Source organism: Garra rufa, chromosome 14 (assembly GCF_049309525.1).
Source record: "Garra rufa chromosome 14, GarRuf1.0, whole genome shotgun sequence".
NCBI classification, from domain to species: domain Eukaryota; kingdom Metazoa; phylum Chordata; class Actinopteri; order Cypriniformes; family Cyprinidae; genus Garra; species Garra rufa.
Genome location: NC_133374.1, coordinates 11658031 through 11676904, shown reverse-complemented (window position 1 = coordinate 11676904; position 18874 = coordinate 11658031). Strand labels below are relative to the sequence as shown.

Genomic DNA, 18874 nt, shown 5'->3' with positions numbered 1-18874 from the left:
TTATGAACACACTGGTTTGTAGTGCAAACAGTTTCACTGTTTACTGCACGTTGTTGTTATTGTTATTTTTTGGTACAGTATGACAAGTATTAATGACCATGGAACTTAATATACATTCTATTATATTAACTTTAAATTAAATTAATTTTTTTTATAAATTTAAATAAAATTAAAAATATATATATTTTTTTGTGGTAATCATGCCACTATGGAGGCCTGTTTCTGCCACTAAATAAAAAATAAAGGTAAATTGCAACTTTTTATCTCACAATTCTGACTTTTTTTCTTGCATTTTCGAGTTTGCATCTCGCACTTCTGATAGAAACTTGCAATTCTGTCTTTTTCATAGAATTATGTCATATAAACTCACAATTGCAAGTTCAGAATTGTGATATAAACTTATAATTGCAAGAAAAAGTCAAAATTGCAAGATACATACAGAATTGAGTTTTTGTGAGAATTCTGACTTTTTTTCACAGAACTGAGATATAAACTCGCAACTGAGTTATAAACAGGGTATATAAACATGCAGTTCTGATAAAAAAAGTCAGAATTGTAAGTTTATGTCCCGGAATTCTGACTTTATTTGCAGCAATTCTGACTTTGTCTCGCAATTGTGTCTGCTTATATCTTGCAATTTTGATTTAATTTCTCAGAATTGCGAGTTTATATCCTGCAATTCTGACTTTATTACTCACAATTGAGAGTTTATATCACACAATTCTAAGGAAAAAAGTCAGAACCTCCTGTTTATATCTCACAATTTTGAATTTATAACTCACAATTCTGACTTTATTACTCACAATTGCTAGTTTATATCACACAATTTGGAGGGAAAAAAAGTCAGAACCTCCTGGTTATATTTTGCAATTTTGACTTCATTTCTCAGAACTGCGATATAAACTAAACAGAACAGCAAAATAAATTGGTATATAAACTTGCAATTCTGAGAAATGAAGTCAAAATTGTGAGATATAAACAGGAGATTTAGTTTATATCTTGCAATTTTACCTGTTTATATCTTCAATCTTGACTATAACTTCAAATTCTGACTTAATATCCAGCAATTCTGACTTTGTCTCGCAATTGTGTCTGTTTATATCTTGCAATTTTGACTTAATTATTTTAGAATTACGAGTTTATATACCGCAATTCTGACTTTATAACTTGCAATTCTGACTTTATTACTCACAATTGCTAGTTTATATCACACAATTTTGAGAAAAAAGTCAGAACCTCGTGTTAATATCTCGCAATTTTGACTTCATTTCTCAGAGCTGCGATATAAACTAAACAGAATAGCGAAATAAATTGGTATATAAACTTGCAATTCTTAGAAATGAAGTCAAAATTAAGATATAAACAGGAGATTTAGTTTATATCTTCAATCTTGACTATAACTTCAAATTCTGACTTAATATCCTGCAATTCTGACTTCGTCTCGCAATTGTATGTTTATATCTTGCAATTTTGACTTAATTTCTCAGAATTGCGAGTTTATATCCCGCAATTCTGACTTTATAACTTGCAATTCTGACTTTATTACTCACAATTGCTAGTTTATATCACACAATTTTGAGAAAAAGTCAGAACATCCTGTTTATATCTCACAATTTTGACTTCATTTCTCAGAACTATATATAAACTAAACAGAATAGCGAAATAAATTGGTATAAAAACTCACAACTCTGAGAAATGAAGTCAAAATTGTGAGATATAAATAGGAGATTCAGTTTATATCTCGCAATTCTGACTTTATTACAATTAAAAACTTCAACTTGGTTAAACTAAAACCTTAGATTAATTCAAAATATTATTAAATTCTAGAATCATTTTGTTTAAAAAACCTTTTCATTTTAAATCTGCAACACTTAAGACCAACTTGACCTTATGCTTCATCTTCAGAAATGAATCAAACAAACCTAGATGATCAGTCAGGACAGTGCAGTTCACTACTGTTGTCATTTATTCAAATAAAAGCGTTCGTAATACAACGTTTATAATGCTGAATGTGTATCACTTCAGGAATATCCTACAGAAAAGGTTGTAGCGGAAATAACAACATCAGCATATTACAATAATGGGCTTTTGTACATAAATAATGACCAGGACTAAACTCACACTAACAAGTATGGTTTCAATGTCGATGCAAGTAACATATAGGCGTACGCAACGCACCTAAAATCACAACAGTCTGTAAATATTATTATTATTATTTAATATTATATGCATTTCTTTTGTCTATGATAGATCAGTGTGCTCCATTCCATTGGTCTTTGTAAAAGTTGACATAATATTGTACTTGTATAGTAAACCTATGGAATAATAAATGTTTACAGACAGTCAAAGCTCAAAGACAGGTGAAGGAAGTAATATATACATCTGGTTCATGCTTGGCTTACGCAAAAAAAGCAAAAAGTAATTAAAAATGTACAAAACCAAGAAAAAACGAACAACTGTACGGTTGTACAAAATATAAATACATATTTATAATATACAAAAAAAAACAGACAAACCCAAAAAAGCGATCCCTGACTTTACCACTCTTGCTGTGAAGAAAATAAAACATTTTAGCCATTAAAAAAACGGCTAAAGTTTGACACATAGAACAAAGGGGCGGAGTTTTGATTTAGCCCCTCCCACATCACAAAGTCCATATAGATTTAGCGACGGAACCAAACCCAGCTGTTGACAAGCCAGAAAGCTACAGTGATGGAATACATGATCATTTCTCGCTTGACTCGCTCTTTGTTCTCCTCCTCCAGGAGCTGCAAACGCCGGTTCAGCTTGACAATCTGTAATAACAAGAAATCGAAAAAACAAGTTACTTAGAGTAGTTCACTTTCAGAACAAAAATTTACAGACAATGTACTCACCCCCTTGTCATCCAAGATGTACGTCTTTCTTTCTTCAGTCATAAGGAAATTATGTTTATTAAGTAAAACTTCAGGATTTCTCTCCATAGAATGGACTTCTATGGTGCCCCCGAGTTTGAACTTACAAAATGCAGCTTCAAAGGGCTCTAAACGATCACAGCCGAGGTAAAAAAGGGTCTTAACTAATTAAAATTATGGGTTATTATCTAAAAAAAAAAAAAAAAAAAATTACAATTTATATACTTCTTAACCTCAAATGCTCATCTTGTCTAGCTCAGCAAGACAAACATTTGAGATTAAAAAGTATATAAATTGTTAATGTTTTGTAAATGTTTTTGAAAATAACCAATCATTTCACTAGATAAGACCCTTTGTTCCTCAGCTGGTATAATTTAGAGCTGTTTGAAGCTGCATTTTGGAAGTTCAAACTCGGGGGCACCATAGAAGTCCATTATATGGAGCGAAATCCTGAAATGTTTTACTCAAAAAAAAAAAAAACCCACCATTTCTTTAGTTACGACTGAAGAAACAAAGACATGAACATCTTGGATGACAAGAGGGTGAGTACATTATCTGTAAATTTTTGTTCTGAAAGTGAACTACTCCGTTAACTTTTGCTTGATAATACTTTTTTTTCATAGTATTAGAGAGCAGAATTATACCTGTCTGCGTAGAGAGGTGGCGTCCACAACAGCCATGTCGTCTGCTCCTCCCTCTAGAGTCGAGTCCAGCGTGGCCAGGGCATGCCTGTTAAAAACATGATTTCATTTTCATAAGACACTGAGATTGATGAGAGGGCAGAGAGAGAAACATATCGAGAGAAAAAAACAGATGAGAGGGAAGAGATGCGAGGACGTTACCTGTTGTCATGCTGGGGGTTAGAGAGGGTTGAACCCCCTCTAAGAGATGGCTTGCTGAGAAGCGGATATGGAGAAAGTGAGAGAGGAAAAGGACAAAAGAAGACATACACAGACAGACAACTTTAATAACATGCAAATGCGCTTTAACTAATGTATAATAGAAATATATGCTGCGGGTGGTCTTTGTCTCACAGACCCAGACCCTGTCAACATTTTCTAATCAAATAAACCTTGTGGAAGAAACTATGATTTTATGGTAAAGCAGCCAACTGCACAGATGTAAACACAAAAACACAAATGTTCTTATTTTTCATACAGTGGTTGTTAGCAAACCTACAGTTGAGTTTAGAGATTGGTAGAACTGAAGTTGATGGCATTCTGAAAGCTACTAATGAAAAGACACAGGAAATGAGCTCATGAATACCACCTGTGCAGGTATTCACAGAAACCAAAATTAAAAGAATGTTTTGTATTCAATATAAGGCTGGATTATTTCACAGCATTTGTGGCATAATATTGATTACCAAAGAAAAAACATTTCTGAAAGATCATGTGACACTGAAGACTCTAATAATGGTTGCAAGGAACTCAGTTTTAATTATTTGCAAACTTAATTGCATCACAGCATGAATTACATTTTAAAATGTTACAAGAGTTATTTTAAATTGTAATAATATTTCACAATATTATTGCTTACTGTATTTTTGATCAAATAAATATGTGTGTATATTTTAAGGAATACAATAATAAAACATAATAACATATAAAGTTCTCATGAAAACATGAAACAAAATAAAAGCTTCGCATTTCAGTTTTTAAATGTAACTTAAATATTTTTTCCTTAATTATAAATAAAATAAAAACAATATTTTTTTCTTGTAATCATGCCACCCCCTTCCGCCACTGAAGAAAACTTTTTATCTCACAATTCTGACTTTTTTCTTAATTGCGAGTTTACATCTTGCCATTCTGACTTTTTTTCTCAGAATTGTGTGATATAAACTCACAATTGCAAGTTATAAAGTCAGAATTGCAAGATATAAACTCACAACTGTGAGAAAAATGTCAGAATTGCGGGATACAAACACGCAGTTGAGAAAAAAAGTCAGAATTTCCTGTTTATATCTCACAATTCTGACTTTATATCACGCAATTCTAAAAAAAACCTCACAATTGCAAATTTATATCCAGCAATTCAGGGGAAAAATTTAGAATTGCCTGTTTATATCATGCCATTTTGACTTTATAACTCCCAATTGTGACTTTATAACACAATTCTGAGAAAAAAGGTCAAAATTGCGAGTTATCCCACAATTTTGACTCGTAATTCTGACAATTATAAAAAAAAAATCAGAATTGTGAGTTATGAAGTCAGAATTGCAAGTTACAAAGTCAGAATTGCAAGATATAAACTGGCAACCAGAATTGTGGGATACAAACACAGTTTCAAGAAAAAAGAAGTCAGAATTGTGAGTTTATAACTTGCAATTCTGACTTTATAACTCACAATTCCAAGTTTATAACACACAATTCTGAGAAAAAGAGTCAGAATTATGATTTTATAACTTACAATTCTGAGTTTATATTAAACAATGCTGAGAAAAAGAGTCAGAATTGAGAGTTATCCCACAATTCTGACTCAATTCAGAATTGCAAGATATAAACTCACAACCATGATAATAATGTGAGAATTTCCTGTTTATATCTCGCAATTCTGACTTTATAACTTGCAATTCTGACTTTATATCACGGAATTTTAAAAAAAAGTCAGAATTAAACTCGCAACCATGAGAAAAATGTTATAAAGTCAAAGTCATAAGTTGTGAGTTATAAAGTCAAAATTGCAAGTTATAAAGTCAGAATTGTGGGATACAGGCCTTTTTTCCTCAGAATTGCGTGATATAAACTCAAAATTGTGAGTTATAAAGTCAAAGTCAGCATTGAAAATTAAGCTCAACTGCCAGAAAAAAAGTCTAAATTGTGGGATACAAAGAGTTGAGACAAAAAGTTTATAAGAAAGAAAAAAAGAGTTTATAACTTATAATACTGACCCCATAACTCAAAATTCCAAGTTTATATCCTCCAATTCTGACTTCATAACCTGCAATTGTGAAAAAAAACTGTTTATATCTTGCAATTTTCACGTTATATCTTGCAAAAACTACAAATTGTGAGTTTAAATTACGCAATTGTGAGGAAAAAGTCAGAATTGTGAGATGAAAACTTGTAATTGAGAGAAAAAAAGTCAGAATTGGGAGTTTCTGATCTTGCAGTTCTGACTTTCTTACAATTGCGAATTTATATCTCGTAATTCTGCCTGTTTATAACCCCGCAATTTTGACTTTCTAACTTCCAATTGTCATGCATTTTTTTATACTCATGGGCTTTTTATGCATTTTCTTGACACATTGAGAAATGACAGGAAAGTATTGGGTGGAGAAAGGGGAGCGGGATCGGCAAAGGACCTCGAGGCAAGAATCAAGCTTGGGTCGCCGTAAGCGCAGTTGCGCTATATGTCGATGCACTAGCCATGAGGCTATCTGCCCCTGACATTTGCCTTTTTTTCAGTGGCGGAAACAAGCTTTCATAAGCCATAAATGCTGTCAATAGATTGAATTTGTAATGAAAACAAACATTTCTTTAAAAGCTATACAGCAATGCCACACACTGCTTGTGTAAACTTAACTGAAATCTACAAGCTCAGGGAAAAAAAGAAAGGATTCAAACAGAAGAGAAAGAAATAAAATCTTGTGCGCATTACTACTCATGCTAAACATAAAACCCCAAACCAAGAGGTTGAGGAAGAAATGGAGCTTAGAGAAGCAGCGTGTCCACATCCAACAGCAAACAACACAATGATAAAGCTGTCAGCTAATAAACTGCCACCTTAAAAATTTAATTTGTATGTTTTGTGTTTTTTTAAGGAGGATTGAAAGGAGAATTGTTGGTCTGTCACTGCAAATATGCTCAGTGTTTTTTCTCACCTAATCAATTTTGTTACCAGAATGACACTTGAATGTCTATCAGTCGTAGAGGACTTTGTTCCTAACACATTCGATTAGTTACTCAGTGAAGCAACATCTAATTTAGCCAAAAGTCAGTCTTTCAGAGCAGATTCAGAGGTCTGATGTCAAAGGTCACCTGCGCTGGTTTTCGTCCAGGACCTCCAGGACCTGCTGGTAGGCCCGGCGTGTGGTTGACTGGATGAAGGAAAGGACACCGCGGGCACTGAAGAGGTTAAACCCATCCTCGGCACCACCGAGAGGAGCCATAGTGCGCAATGCAGCAGAGGGGGAGGGACTCATACTGACCGAACCACAGAGAAAGAGAGAAAGAGAGGAGACGTAACGAAAGAACAAGAAAGGAAAAGTAGAAGATAGAAGAGAGAAAGTCAAACAAATTTTAGGTTTCAGAAAGAGGGAAAAAGAATGAAATAGAGATCGGAGAAAGAAAATGAAGAATGCAACAGATGGGCAACTGCCTCACCACATACCACATATATATATAAACACTAGCTCACAACCCCAATACAAACCCTTCAACAAGCTGAAATAAGCAAACTCTCATCGTTTTAACGACACAAACACACAAAGCAGTCTCTGAGTAGTATCACAACCTCAAAAGCAGATACCAAACGGCTGAGCTCACATCAGACTAACGATGAGGCGGTTTACCGAACCGGAGAATCCTTCTACACTAATCCAAACAGACACAACTTTACCTCAGTGAATAAAAGCAGGCCGCTTTAAAAATAGTACACATCAAAAATACAGCTCTGGTATTTGTTAGGTGAATCTTATGAATCTTATGTCCAGGTCACATTTCACCAGCCCCATTTTTTTTTTTTAAAGAAAACAAAGCTTATAGAAGGAAAAAAATGTTTTATTATCATTAATTGAGCACATTTGTTTATACTCTATATTAGGGCTGCTAAACGATTCATCGCGATTAATCACATTCAAAAGAATGTTCATGTTTACATACTATGTGTGTGTGTGTACTGTGTATATTTCTTATGTATACACACATAAATATATATATTTTAAAAATAGTTGTATGTATGTATATTTATACTTGTATATAATTGATATTATATATAAATATACAGTGCCTTGCGAAATTATTCATACCCCTTAATTTTGTTCACATTTTATGTCGTTGCCTTATGTTAAACTACTTTAAATTACTTTTTTCCCCACGTCAATCTACACTCCCTACTCCATAATGGCAAAGCAAAAAATAGGTTTTTAACATTTGTGCAAATTTATTAAAAATAAAAAACTGAAAAGATCCCGTTGCAGTATTCATACCCTTTTCTGGGACACTCAAAATTTAGCTCAGGAGCATTCATATTGCTTCTAGATGTTACTACACTTCGAGTGGAGTTAAACTGTGGCAAATTCATTTGAATGAGTTTGATTTAGAAAGGACCACACCTCTCAGAAAAGGTCTAACAGCTGAAAATGCCTATCAGAGCAAAAACCAAGTCCTGAGGTCAAGATAACTGCCTGTAGAGCTCAGTGACAGACTTGCGTTAAGGCAATGATCTGGGGAAGAGTTCAGAAAAAAATCTGCTGCACTGAAGGTTCACAGAAGCATTATCCATAATGGAAGACGATTGGAACAACTAGGACTCTAGAAAATGTCTGCCAGCCCCCATCCAAGCTGACAGAGCATGAGAGGTGAATTGGTGAGGCAAAGAATGGCAGATAATTGCCAAATGCAGATGTGCAAAGCTTGTCACATCATACCCAAAAAGACTTGAGGCTGTAAAGGTGCTTCAACTATGTACTGAGTTACAGAATACTTATGCAATGTACTTATTTCAGTGTTTTATTTTTAATAAATTAGTAAAATTAGCAAATCTGGTTTTTGCTTTGTCATTATTATGGTGTATGGAGTGTAAACTGATGTGGGGAAAAACTCATTTAAAGCAGTTTAACATAATGCTGCAACAAAACAAAATGTGAAAAAAATGAAGGGATAAGATACTTTTGCAAGGCACTGTATATAAATATCATTTTGCAGCTCTACTCTACACATTTCTTTTTTTGTTATATTGTAATTCTTATCGAATAAGGGTTATATAATATTACATATTGTTGTATTTAATAAATTATTAACCATATATATAATTTTTTGAGGTGAAATACAACTTGGGTGACTTCTTGCCAGGTTTTGTGTAAATACTGATGACAGTGAACAACTTTACTAATGTTTTTGTGTACTGTTAAATCATATAGTTAACTTTGTTTATTGTTAATTAATATGGTTTATTATTAGTTAATATTGTTCAGTATTTAAATACACTTCCATTCAAAACTTTGGGGTCAGTAAGATTTCATTTCATTCTTTTTTTTTTTTTTACCAAGCCTGCATGTTTTTGATCAAAATATGAAATATTTTACAATTTAAAACAGCTGTTTTACAAAACAGCTATTTATTCTTGGGATGCAAAGCTGAATTTTCAGCATCATTACTCCAATATTTAGCATCATGTGATCCTTCAGAAATCATTCTAATATGCTGATTTGCTGCTCAAGAAACAGTTCTTATTATTATCAATGTCGAAAACAGCTGTGCTGCTTAATATTTTTGTGAAAACTGTGATATTGTTGTCTGAGGTTTCTTTGATAAATAAAAGATAATTTGTTCAAAACAAAAATCTACTGTCACTTTGGATGAATTGAATGCATAATTTTTGAATAACTTCATTAATATCTTTAAAACAAAATTACTGACCCCAAATTTTAAATAGGGTTCATACAGATACTGTAAAATGAAGTTCCAGGACTTTCAAGGACTTTTCAAGCACTACTTTTTTAGTTTATATTTATAGATCAATAAAAAATTATACTAATGGCAACAAACTGGTCTCGAACTGAATCAAATGATTTGTGAACCCTGATCTGAATCAAATGATTCGCAAAGGATTCGAATCAAATGGCTTAGCTCTCTAGTTTCATGACATTAACAGAAATAAGTGAAAAAAGTATGTTATTTTAATTGCATGAAAAAATGTGCTTTTTGAAAAATTAAACACTTATTTCAGAAATACAAGGTCTTTCAATAATTCAAGTACCTCTTCAGGAATATTGCTATTTGAAAGGTTTCCAGGTCAAATTCTAATACTTCAAGGACTTTAAGCATCTTGTATGAACTTTGTTCAAACAATAGCGTACATTTAAATACAAATGTCATGTTATATGTTATATTAGTGTATTATGATTGTAAAATGTTGTTATTTTTACTAAATCTAAATTTAGAGTAAACACTGATAAAAGACAGTTTGGCTGATGGACGTGACGCATTTAGATTAATAGCAGAAGCCGTACTGGTCTCTATTTTATCGGGGTCTTAAAAAAAAAAAGAACAAGAGATGCTGGTCAACGGTGGGTTTAAGTACTTTTACTGACAGACCAGCCAATCAGAAAACACCATGTCAAAACAAGCAAACAACTGGTTGAAGGAGAATGACTGATCTGTTTTTTTTTTTTTTTTCAAAAGTACAAACCCTCCGTGTGAACAGCTCCTCAATGCCAGGAGTGGCCATTCATTAGAACAAAATAGAGAACAATAGAGTAGAACAGTGCTGTCAAGCAGTCATGGTATGAGGGAAACTGACTGACAAAGCAACTCTAAACTACACTGACCAACATCACATCAACATCAGTTGATTCATGTGATAAAATTGGTCTCGACCATGACTGACAAGTGTGATTGCGCCACTCCTGTACATGCAATAACATGCATTGAAGTAAAAAAAAAAAAGCACGAAAGCCAAACCGAAAGTGCTTGAAACTAAACAATATACATGCATGGTTCTAACTCACCCCCTTTGAGTCAGCATCATGAAGGGAGAAAGAGAGACACCAGGGAGGAGGAAAAAACATATAATGGAGTGAGAGGGCCATGTTGACAGGGCAAAGGTAAGACAAAAGTACATATGTGTGCATTCGAGGCTTTGCACTCACATGGAGTCATTTCTGGCGAGTTGGCCGTTGTGATGCACACCTGTGTTCTCGCTGACCGAGCGCTCTCTACGTGTCCTGGTTTGCAAGCGCACCTGTGTGAAGCAGAGAAAACGGACAGGTGTTCCTTATTTTACTAAACCCAAGCTGAGATGTTGTTCCTTTTTTTTAAGTGACGTTTATTACTAGTCACATTTATACAGCTTCTGTTTTGCTAAATTTAGTCTGTCCCACTTACTTCTTCACCGGGATGACTGGCGGAGCTCGACTGCTCCATTTCAAGGAAGTCGAGGGGCCTTTCGTTGAGTGTCAGAACGCGAGGTGGTGTCTTAAGGGACAGTGTTGACTCCAGTGGGGTGGACTGGATGAGGTCTAGATCTCTGGGAAACTGCATGTCATTACTGTTTCCTACAAAGGAAGATGAGCAACTGATCAGATATTCATTCCCTTTGTGTCAACAATTGATGTGAAACAAACTGCTTTAAAAATGACATTCATCCTCAAGTCGTTTCTAAACACGTATGACTTTTGATTCCATGCATAACACAAAAGATCTTATGAAGAACAGTTTTTATGTATATGTGACCCTGGACCACAAAACCAGTCATAAGGGTCAATTTTTGGATAAATAACCTTTCCACTGATGTATGGTTTTTATTAGGGTAAGACATATTTTGGCAGAGATTTGAATTCTGGAATCTGAGGGTGTAAAAAATTCTAAATATTGAGAAAAATCACCTTTAATGAGTCCAAATGAAGTTCTTAGCAATGCATATTACTAATCAAAAATTAAGTTTATGTACTTAGGATAGAAAATGAACAAAATATCTTCATGGAACATGATCTTTACTTAATATCCTCATGATTTTTAGGTATATAGGTCTGTATATGCAGTAGTCAACATTTGAATTGGATCAAAACCTTTCATCAAAATTGTTCTAAAACCAAAACAATACTGGTTCTTGTCTTGGGACAACTTCAAATGTTGACTACTATATAACATTACTATACCATATTACTATAAAGTATCTTCTTCTGTCTCCCACAGAAAAAAAGTCAAGGGAGGGTAAATAATGACAGAATTTAAATTTTTGGACATCACTTTTGTTTTTGTTTTAAACAGTGCTGCAGGGATGGAAATTTTTGTAGGCCAAAATCCAGTTGTGTCACTTTTTTGTGTTAATTACCCATTTTCAGTTGCATTGTCCTGATGTCAGTGATTTTCTTTAATGGGTTTATGGTTAAATGCCTGAAAAAACTCTGTGCTTAACACAAAAATCAAGGCTTTCACATTTTATTTTACAGCATCAAATATATCAAACTTACTACTCTGCTTTACAGCATCATTGTTTAAAAATCACACTCTTGCAAACTATACCAACTTTATTTTCTGCAATAATCCAAAAGCCAATGGAAAAATAGCATTTGGTTTATGTTGAGGGAACCAGGTTGATGCAAACCAGCACTCAATTCACTCTTCTATCCCACTTTAAAGGATTAGTTCACTAGCAGAATAAAAATGTCCTGATAATTTACTTACCCCAAGATGTTTATATCGAAATTAAGGTTTTTGAGGAAAACATCCCAGGATTTTTCTCCATATAGTGGACTTCAATGGGGGATCAACAGGTTGAAGGTCCAAATTGCAGTTTCAATGCAGCTTCAAATGACTCTACACAACCTCAGACGAGGAATAAGGGTCTTATCTAGCAAAAAGTTTTAAAATGTAAAATGATATACTTGCTTGTCTTGCACTAGCTTACCTTCATGCATTACATAGTCACACTGGAAAGGTCACACATGACGTAGGCGGAAGTAGCAACTCAGTGTTTACAAAGTGAGCGTGCAAAGAAAGTCAAATGCCCTTTACCAAAAAAAAGGTAAAACAACGATGTTGGATGATTTTGAAGTTGGAGGAGAAAATGAAATGGAGTTTTCACTCTACCCTACCTTCATGTAACAAATTACAAAGACGAAGAACTAACCACGTGTGACCATTCCAACGTGAATACGTTATGTGTGAAAGCATAGATGCGCATGGCAGAGCTAGTGCAAGACGAGCATTTGTGGTTAAAAAGTATGTCTTTTTTGTTTTTTAGAAAAATGCTTCACTAGATAAGACTATTATTCCTCAGCTGGAATCATGTAGAGCCCTTTGAAGCTGCATTGAAACTGCAATTTGCAATTTTCAACCTGTTGGCTTCAACTGAAGTCCACTATACGGAGAAAAATCCTGGAATGTTTTCCTCAAAAAAACCTTCATTTCTTTTCGACTGAAGAAAGACATGAACATCTTGGATGACATGGGGGTGAGTAAAGCATCAAGAAATTTTTATTCTGGAAGTGAACTAATCCTGTGATATGCAAAGATCTTCCCATCTCGTACCTGCAATTACGATTCTCTCGGGAACGTGCATCATTGCCGTGCGGAGCGGCTCATGCTCTTGAAGTTCCTGCTCTTCAAGCTCATAGGGAGCCACTTTGAGCTGATCAGGAATGCGCATTCTCTGACTGATGCCCTCTGTGTACTCCAACTCATAGTGTATCCGGTTCATCTCTGCCATCTCGGCCGCGGGAGAGGGAAACGCCGCTCCACTCATCTATGGGGAAAAGAGGAAGAGGGCTGTGATGTGAGGACCTAAACATGTCAATCAATCAAAAACAAGTATATTCTAAAAGGAATGTGCACAGAATTCCTATTGGAATTTTATCATGACTAAAGTGAAACTAATCTGAAACGATTCAAATAGAATCACATAGGAATCCTTTAAGAATCAAAACAATTTTAATGGTTTTAAATTTCTAGTTTTTGTTTTCTAGTTCAGCTTTTTTAGTTTCGGTTAACATTAACACTGGTTCTAAATGATTTGGTTTCGTTATGCTTAAATTTAAAGAAAAATCCAATGAAGATCTCTTACAAAGACCTCCAAATACCTTTCATACAACAAAACCGGAATCACAGGTTGTCCAACCTGGCCTATGACATTTACCCCTATACAAAAGAGCTCATAAGAATGTAAGCTTACTTGTGAGGTAAATAAATGACACTATATTTATATAACATGGATAAATAACCAATGCACCAGGTCATGCCCAGATCCTCAGGCTAAAGTAAAGCACAAAAAGAAAAGCAGCCATCATCTCTATCTTGTGGCTTGATCATGAGACTATTTCAGGAAGCAAAATGCCTTTGAATACACAGGCAGCTCCAAAGTTTAATCTCTTAGTAAGGATAGTTATTGAATAAATGCTTTATGGTTGTGTTTCAGGACGTTATCCAACAAAAACAACAAAATATGGGCGGTTTTGGTTTAATTTATGCTGGATACAAGGCTAAGTACTATAGTAAAAGCACTTGCAATGTTTTGTTTTGAATGTTTTGGGTAGATCAATTTCAAAACGAGCAGAAAATAACGTACAAGGTTAAGTACTTGTTTCATATTTGAGCCCTAAAAACTAAAAGTAAATGATGAGAATATCTGGGCCCTAGAGTAACGTTACGTTACATCAATGACAGCTAATAAAGGGCCAAGGCATGACCAAAAAAACCACATCCCAGCTCTTTTAGACTCATACCTTCACCGAGATCAGATCCACCGACCGATTAGAGAGGATAAAATAAAATGCTATCGCAAAAGCCGATTATTTTGTGTCTTTTTTTAGAAATATACAATCATCCCGCAGTACAGCACAGACCAGCTCAACCCAGACCGCACCACAGCTGCGTGAAGCGGGCGGATACTGTTGAATCGTATTGACAAATGAACGTCAAAGCGCTTTTCAAAATAAAAGTCTCTCGGCGAGTATTTTAAAAGTCACGTTCTCTTCTAGTGGAAGTTAGTTAATTATCACAATCTGTAAATTATCTTTGAAATAAATAACGATATACTTTCAGTACACGTTTCTTTTGGGCTGCATCACATCACAATCAATGCCAGTCAAAAGTTTCTGAACAGTAAGACTTTTAATGTTTTTTTAAAAAAAAGTATCTTCTGCTCATCAAGCCTGCATTTATTCGATTCAAAATACAGCATAAGCAGTAATATTGTGAAATATTTTTATTATTTAAAATAACTGCTTTCTATTTGAATGTATTTTAAAATGTAATATATTCCTGTGATCAAAGCTAAAATTTCAGCTTCATTACTCTAGTGTCTTCAGTGTCACATGATCTTTTGAAATGAAATCATTCTAATATGCTGATCTGCTGTTCAAGAAACATTTATTATTGTTATTATCAATATTTAAAACAGTTCAGTACATTTTTTCAGGATTCTTTGATGAATAGACATCCAAAGATCAGCATTTGTCTGAAAAAAAAAAAAAAAAAACATGATACACTATACCATTCAAAAGCTTGGAGTCAGTATAATTTTTATTTATTTATTTATTTTTCGAAGGGGGGGGGGGGTATATAAATTAATACTTTTATTTAGCAAGGATGCTTTAAACTGATCAAAAGTGTTGATAAAGACATTTATAATGTTACAAAAGATTTCCATTTCCAGTGTTGCTGTTCTTCTGAACTTTCTATTCATCAAAGAAACCTGAAAAAAATCTACTCAAGCTGTTTCAAAATAATAATAATAATAATAATAATAATAATAATAATAATAATACATATTTTTGAGCAGCAAATCAGAATATTAGAATGAGTTCTGAAGGATCATGTGACTGGAATAATGATTTAGTTTTAAAATCACAAGAATATATGACATTTTAAAATACATTCAACTAGAAAACAGTTATTTTAAATAGTAAAAATATTTCCAACATTTACTGTTTTTGCCGTACTTCAGATTTAAAAACATAAAAAAAAAACTTACTGTTCGAAAACTTTTGACTGGTAGTGGACAACAATTACAAATTAAGAATTCCGTGGAAATGCCTTGAAAACATTTTTTAACAATTAATTCTATATAAAAAAAAACGATCCATTAATGACCAGTAGCCTACAGCTCCTACACACAAAACATTTACATTTAGGCTATTATAATAAACCCTAATTGGTTTGTGTTATGGTATTACAAAAGCAAAAGGATAGGCTATTCATCGATGTAAAACACAAAATTTGGACATTTATTGTGGGGCGTCGTGTTTCCATCGTGGCCCCTAGCGGTTGCCTGTGTGTGCGCGTGAAGTAAGTGTGTTGGAAGAGCGCTGAGCGATTGTCCAGTCTGTCTCAGTGAGCTCCCAGTTGAGGATACCAGCTCCAGGACTCTAGGATGCTCGGTTATTTCAGCCTGCAAGGAGAAAACCTTTAGTGCTTTCATAAAGTTATTAACTACAGCACCTTACTCGTGTATAATGAAGTGATAGGACGCTTTAAAGTGGACGGTGGGCCCCTGAAACCTGCTCTCCACAAGCCCTGAAGAGTGTGTGCTGCATGTGGATGCTGTAAACGATGTGCTGCTCCGTGGCGCTTCTGTTTTGCTGTGTGATCGTGGCTTTGAACGCCGCAGCATCACTGGACCTGCAGCCGGACATGTAAGCGACTCTATATGAAATATTTGCTATATTATATTTATTTAAATCAAGCTTTGTGGTCGCCAAAGTCGTAAACGGGAAATTCATATCTGAAAGTTAATTCCAAAATGTGTTTTATCTCAAAACAATCATAGAAAATAGTTTAAAATAACGCGCAATTAAATAATAAGATATGTCTTGACGTTTTAATTAATATAAATTTCCATTTTCACATGGAACATGTATGAACGTCTGATTTATTTATATTTTTAGTGATTAAAGTAAAGTTATTATTCGTTATTACCGTACGTATTACAGATTATATAGCCTAGTAAATGTGTGAATTAATAGCCTACGAATTACCTACTTAGTTTAAAATTCCTATTATTAATAATAGCTAACAATAATAGCTAATTAATTAATTTGGGTTCTCAGCTCATTGTTTCGGTTTTGCACGATCATTTGTAATGTGACTGATGATTAATCGAATTAAATAATGCGGTATTTGTAGTGATTTAATTGCTCTCTAGATGTCGCCAAAAGCATCATAGTCCATTTGAAATGTGAACTCAAATTCAAACATAAATGATCATTAAATAATTTAATTTATTCTGTAAACATTTTGAATTTGTACATATATGACCACAAAACCAATCAAAAGGGAATAAATAAGCATTCCAGTGATGTATGGTATGTTAGGACAGGACAATATTTGGCCAAGATACAACTAATTGAAAATCTGGAACCTGAGAGTGCAAAAAAATCCAAATATTAAGAAATTTGTCTTTAAAGTTGTCCAAATGAAGTTCTTAGCAATGCATATTACTAATAAAAAATTACGTTTTGAAATATTTACAGTTGGAAATTTACAAAATAATTTCATGGAACCTTAATATAATGATTTTTGGCATAAAAGAAAAATTTTGACCCATACAATGTATTTTTGGTTATTGCTGCAAATATACCTGTGCTACTTAAGACAGTTTTTTTGGTCCAGGCTCACGTGTATGTTCACCTAAACAACATGCATCACTTCAAACTGACTCAAATTCTACAATGTAAGAATTTGTAAATATTTTAAGCGTGACTGAGACCAGTGAATCAACCCCTCAACCCACAACCGAGTCTCTGACACACTGACTCCAGGGCTGATCCGGTGTGTGACTGTGCAGTTTATCTGCGAGCCCCCTAATTAACTCAGGATGTGTTGTATTAAGCCCAGATGGTCAAAGGAAGCAACTTGAGAGAGAACAGGACACTCTGAGGCAGAGCCCGGACTCACCACACTCAGTCTGTGAAACTAAAATCGAGGATATATGAGCTAGACTATCAAGTATGGATGATAGCAAATCACTATACAGTATCCTGATGTATTTAGGAAGGCAAAATGCATATTTTGAGCTGTGGATAGGGTGCTCTAACTTTTGGACAACCATAAAAAAGATTTAAATTTTTAAACAGCTCCTGACAGATAATGGATGTAAGAGAAATGGAGGAAAGCTGAGTGTGTACAGTATGTATGCAGAGCTAAAATGACCTACAAATGGCCTAAATCTGAAAATAAAACCCCTTTTTTGGAAATTTTTAGGTATGCTTTTAATTGGAAAATCTAATTATAAACAAAGCATTAAAAAAATATGTTGGGGGTGGAATTTGGCTTATAGCAGTTTTATTTGATTATTTACACTACCAGTCAAAAGTAAGATTTTTAAAGTTTTTAAAGTTTTTTTTTTTTATAGAAGTCTCCTCTGCTCACCAAGCCTGCATTTATTTGATCCAAAATACAGCAAAAAGAGTAATATTTTGAAATATTTATACTATTTAAAATAACTGTTTTCTAGTTTCATATATTTAAAAATGTCATTTATTCCTGTGATTTCAAAACTGAATTTTTAGCATAATTACTCCAATCACATGATTCTTCAGAAATCATTCTAATTTAGCTGCTTAAAAAATATATATTATTATTATTATTATTATTATGTTAAAAACAGCTGAGTAGAATTTTTCAGGTTTCTTTGATGATTAGAAAGTTCAGAAGAACAGCATTTATCTGAAATATAAATATTTGTAACATTATAAATGTCTGTATTATCACTTTTGATCAATTTAAAGCATCTTTGCTAAGTAAAAAAAAATATATATTTTTTTAAAAAGAATCAGCATATTAAAATGATTTCTGAAGGATGTGACACTAAAGACTGGAGAAATAATGCTGAAAATGTAGCTTTGATCACAGGAATAAATTACATTTGAAAATATACATTTAAATGGAAAACAGTTATTTTAAATAGTAAAAATATTTCAATTTTTTACTATTTTTGCTGTATTTGAATCAAATAAATGCAGACTTAGTGAGTAGAACAGACTTAAAAAAAAACATTAAAAATATTACGGTTAAAACTTTTTTGACTGGTAGTATATTTACTATTTCCTTTTATTTCCTCCTTTCCTTTACTATCACAGTGTTTATTAATATTTTATATGTAGCTAGTTAAATGTGTGTGTTGGTGCAACTGATCATTTGGATCATGAACATATGGTTCAGCATGTTCTTGGAGCTTCAAACTTTACAAGCTGTGAGAACATTGTGTCAGCATCCTAAAACAAGCTTTTTCCACAGCCACAAGATCTTAGAGCACATTATTGATTTATTTTCTCAATGGCTCATAGTATCATAGCATGATCCCAACTCATTATA

General features: G+C 33.6%; 2 protein-coding genes across 4 annotated transcripts in view; one reads left to right on the top strand and one right to left on the bottom strand.

Moving 5' to 3' along the window:
- Window positions 1–1943: 1943 nt before the first annotated feature.
- On the bottom strand, window positions 1944–14432 carry mffa (mitochondrial fission factor a). Of its 3 annotated transcripts, XM_073817703.1 has the most exons (8): window positions 14284–14432; window positions 13094–13307; window positions 10946–11115; window positions 10711–10802; window positions 6878–7042; window positions 3737–3790; window positions 3539–3623; window positions 1944–2795 (listed from the first exon to the last, which is right to left on the bottom strand). In XM_073817703.1, the coding sequence occupies exons 2-8, from the start codon at window positions 13305–13307 to the stop codon at window positions 2664–2666; spliced, it is 912 nt and encodes a 303-aa protein (XP_073673804.1). In that variant the 5' UTR covers window positions 14284–14432; the 3' UTR covers window positions 1944–2663. The 3 variants fall into 3 exon arrangements, with proteins under 3 accessions (XP_073673804.1, XP_073673805.1, XP_073673806.1); XM_073817704.1 differs by lacking the exon at window positions 6878–7042; XM_073817705.1 differs by lacking the exons at window positions 3737–3790; window positions 6878–7042.
- A 1475-nt stretch (window positions 14433–15907) lies between these two features.
- Window positions 15908–18874, top strand: part of egfem1 (EGF-like and EMI domain containing 1) — a 74430-nt gene continuing 71463 nt past the window's right edge. Inside the window, exon 1 of the mRNA XM_073817800.1 lies at window positions 15908–16194. Within this exon, the coding sequence (XP_073673901.1) occupies window positions 16112–16194 (83 nt within the window). The 5' untranslated portion in view covers window positions 15908–16111. The remainder of the gene's footprint in view (window positions 16195–18874) is intronic.

What these genes read in the sequence shown, in the direction of transcription:
- mffa (XM_073817703.1), bottom strand. Translation starts at nt 13,307, where the DNA reads ATGAGTGGAGCGGCGTTTCCCTCTCCCGCGGCCGAGATGGCAGAGATG. An exon ending in CTCGCCAGAAATGACTCCAT is followed by an intron (nt 7,043 to 10,710) that starts GTGAGTGCAAAG and finishes TGGTTCGGTCAG; the next exon opens with TATGAGTCCCTCCCCCTCTG. An exon ending in CTGGACGAAAACCAGCGCAG is followed by an intron (nt 3,791 to 6,877) that starts GTGACCTTTGAC and finishes TCCGCTTCTCAG; the next exon opens with CAAGCCATCTCTTAGAGGGG.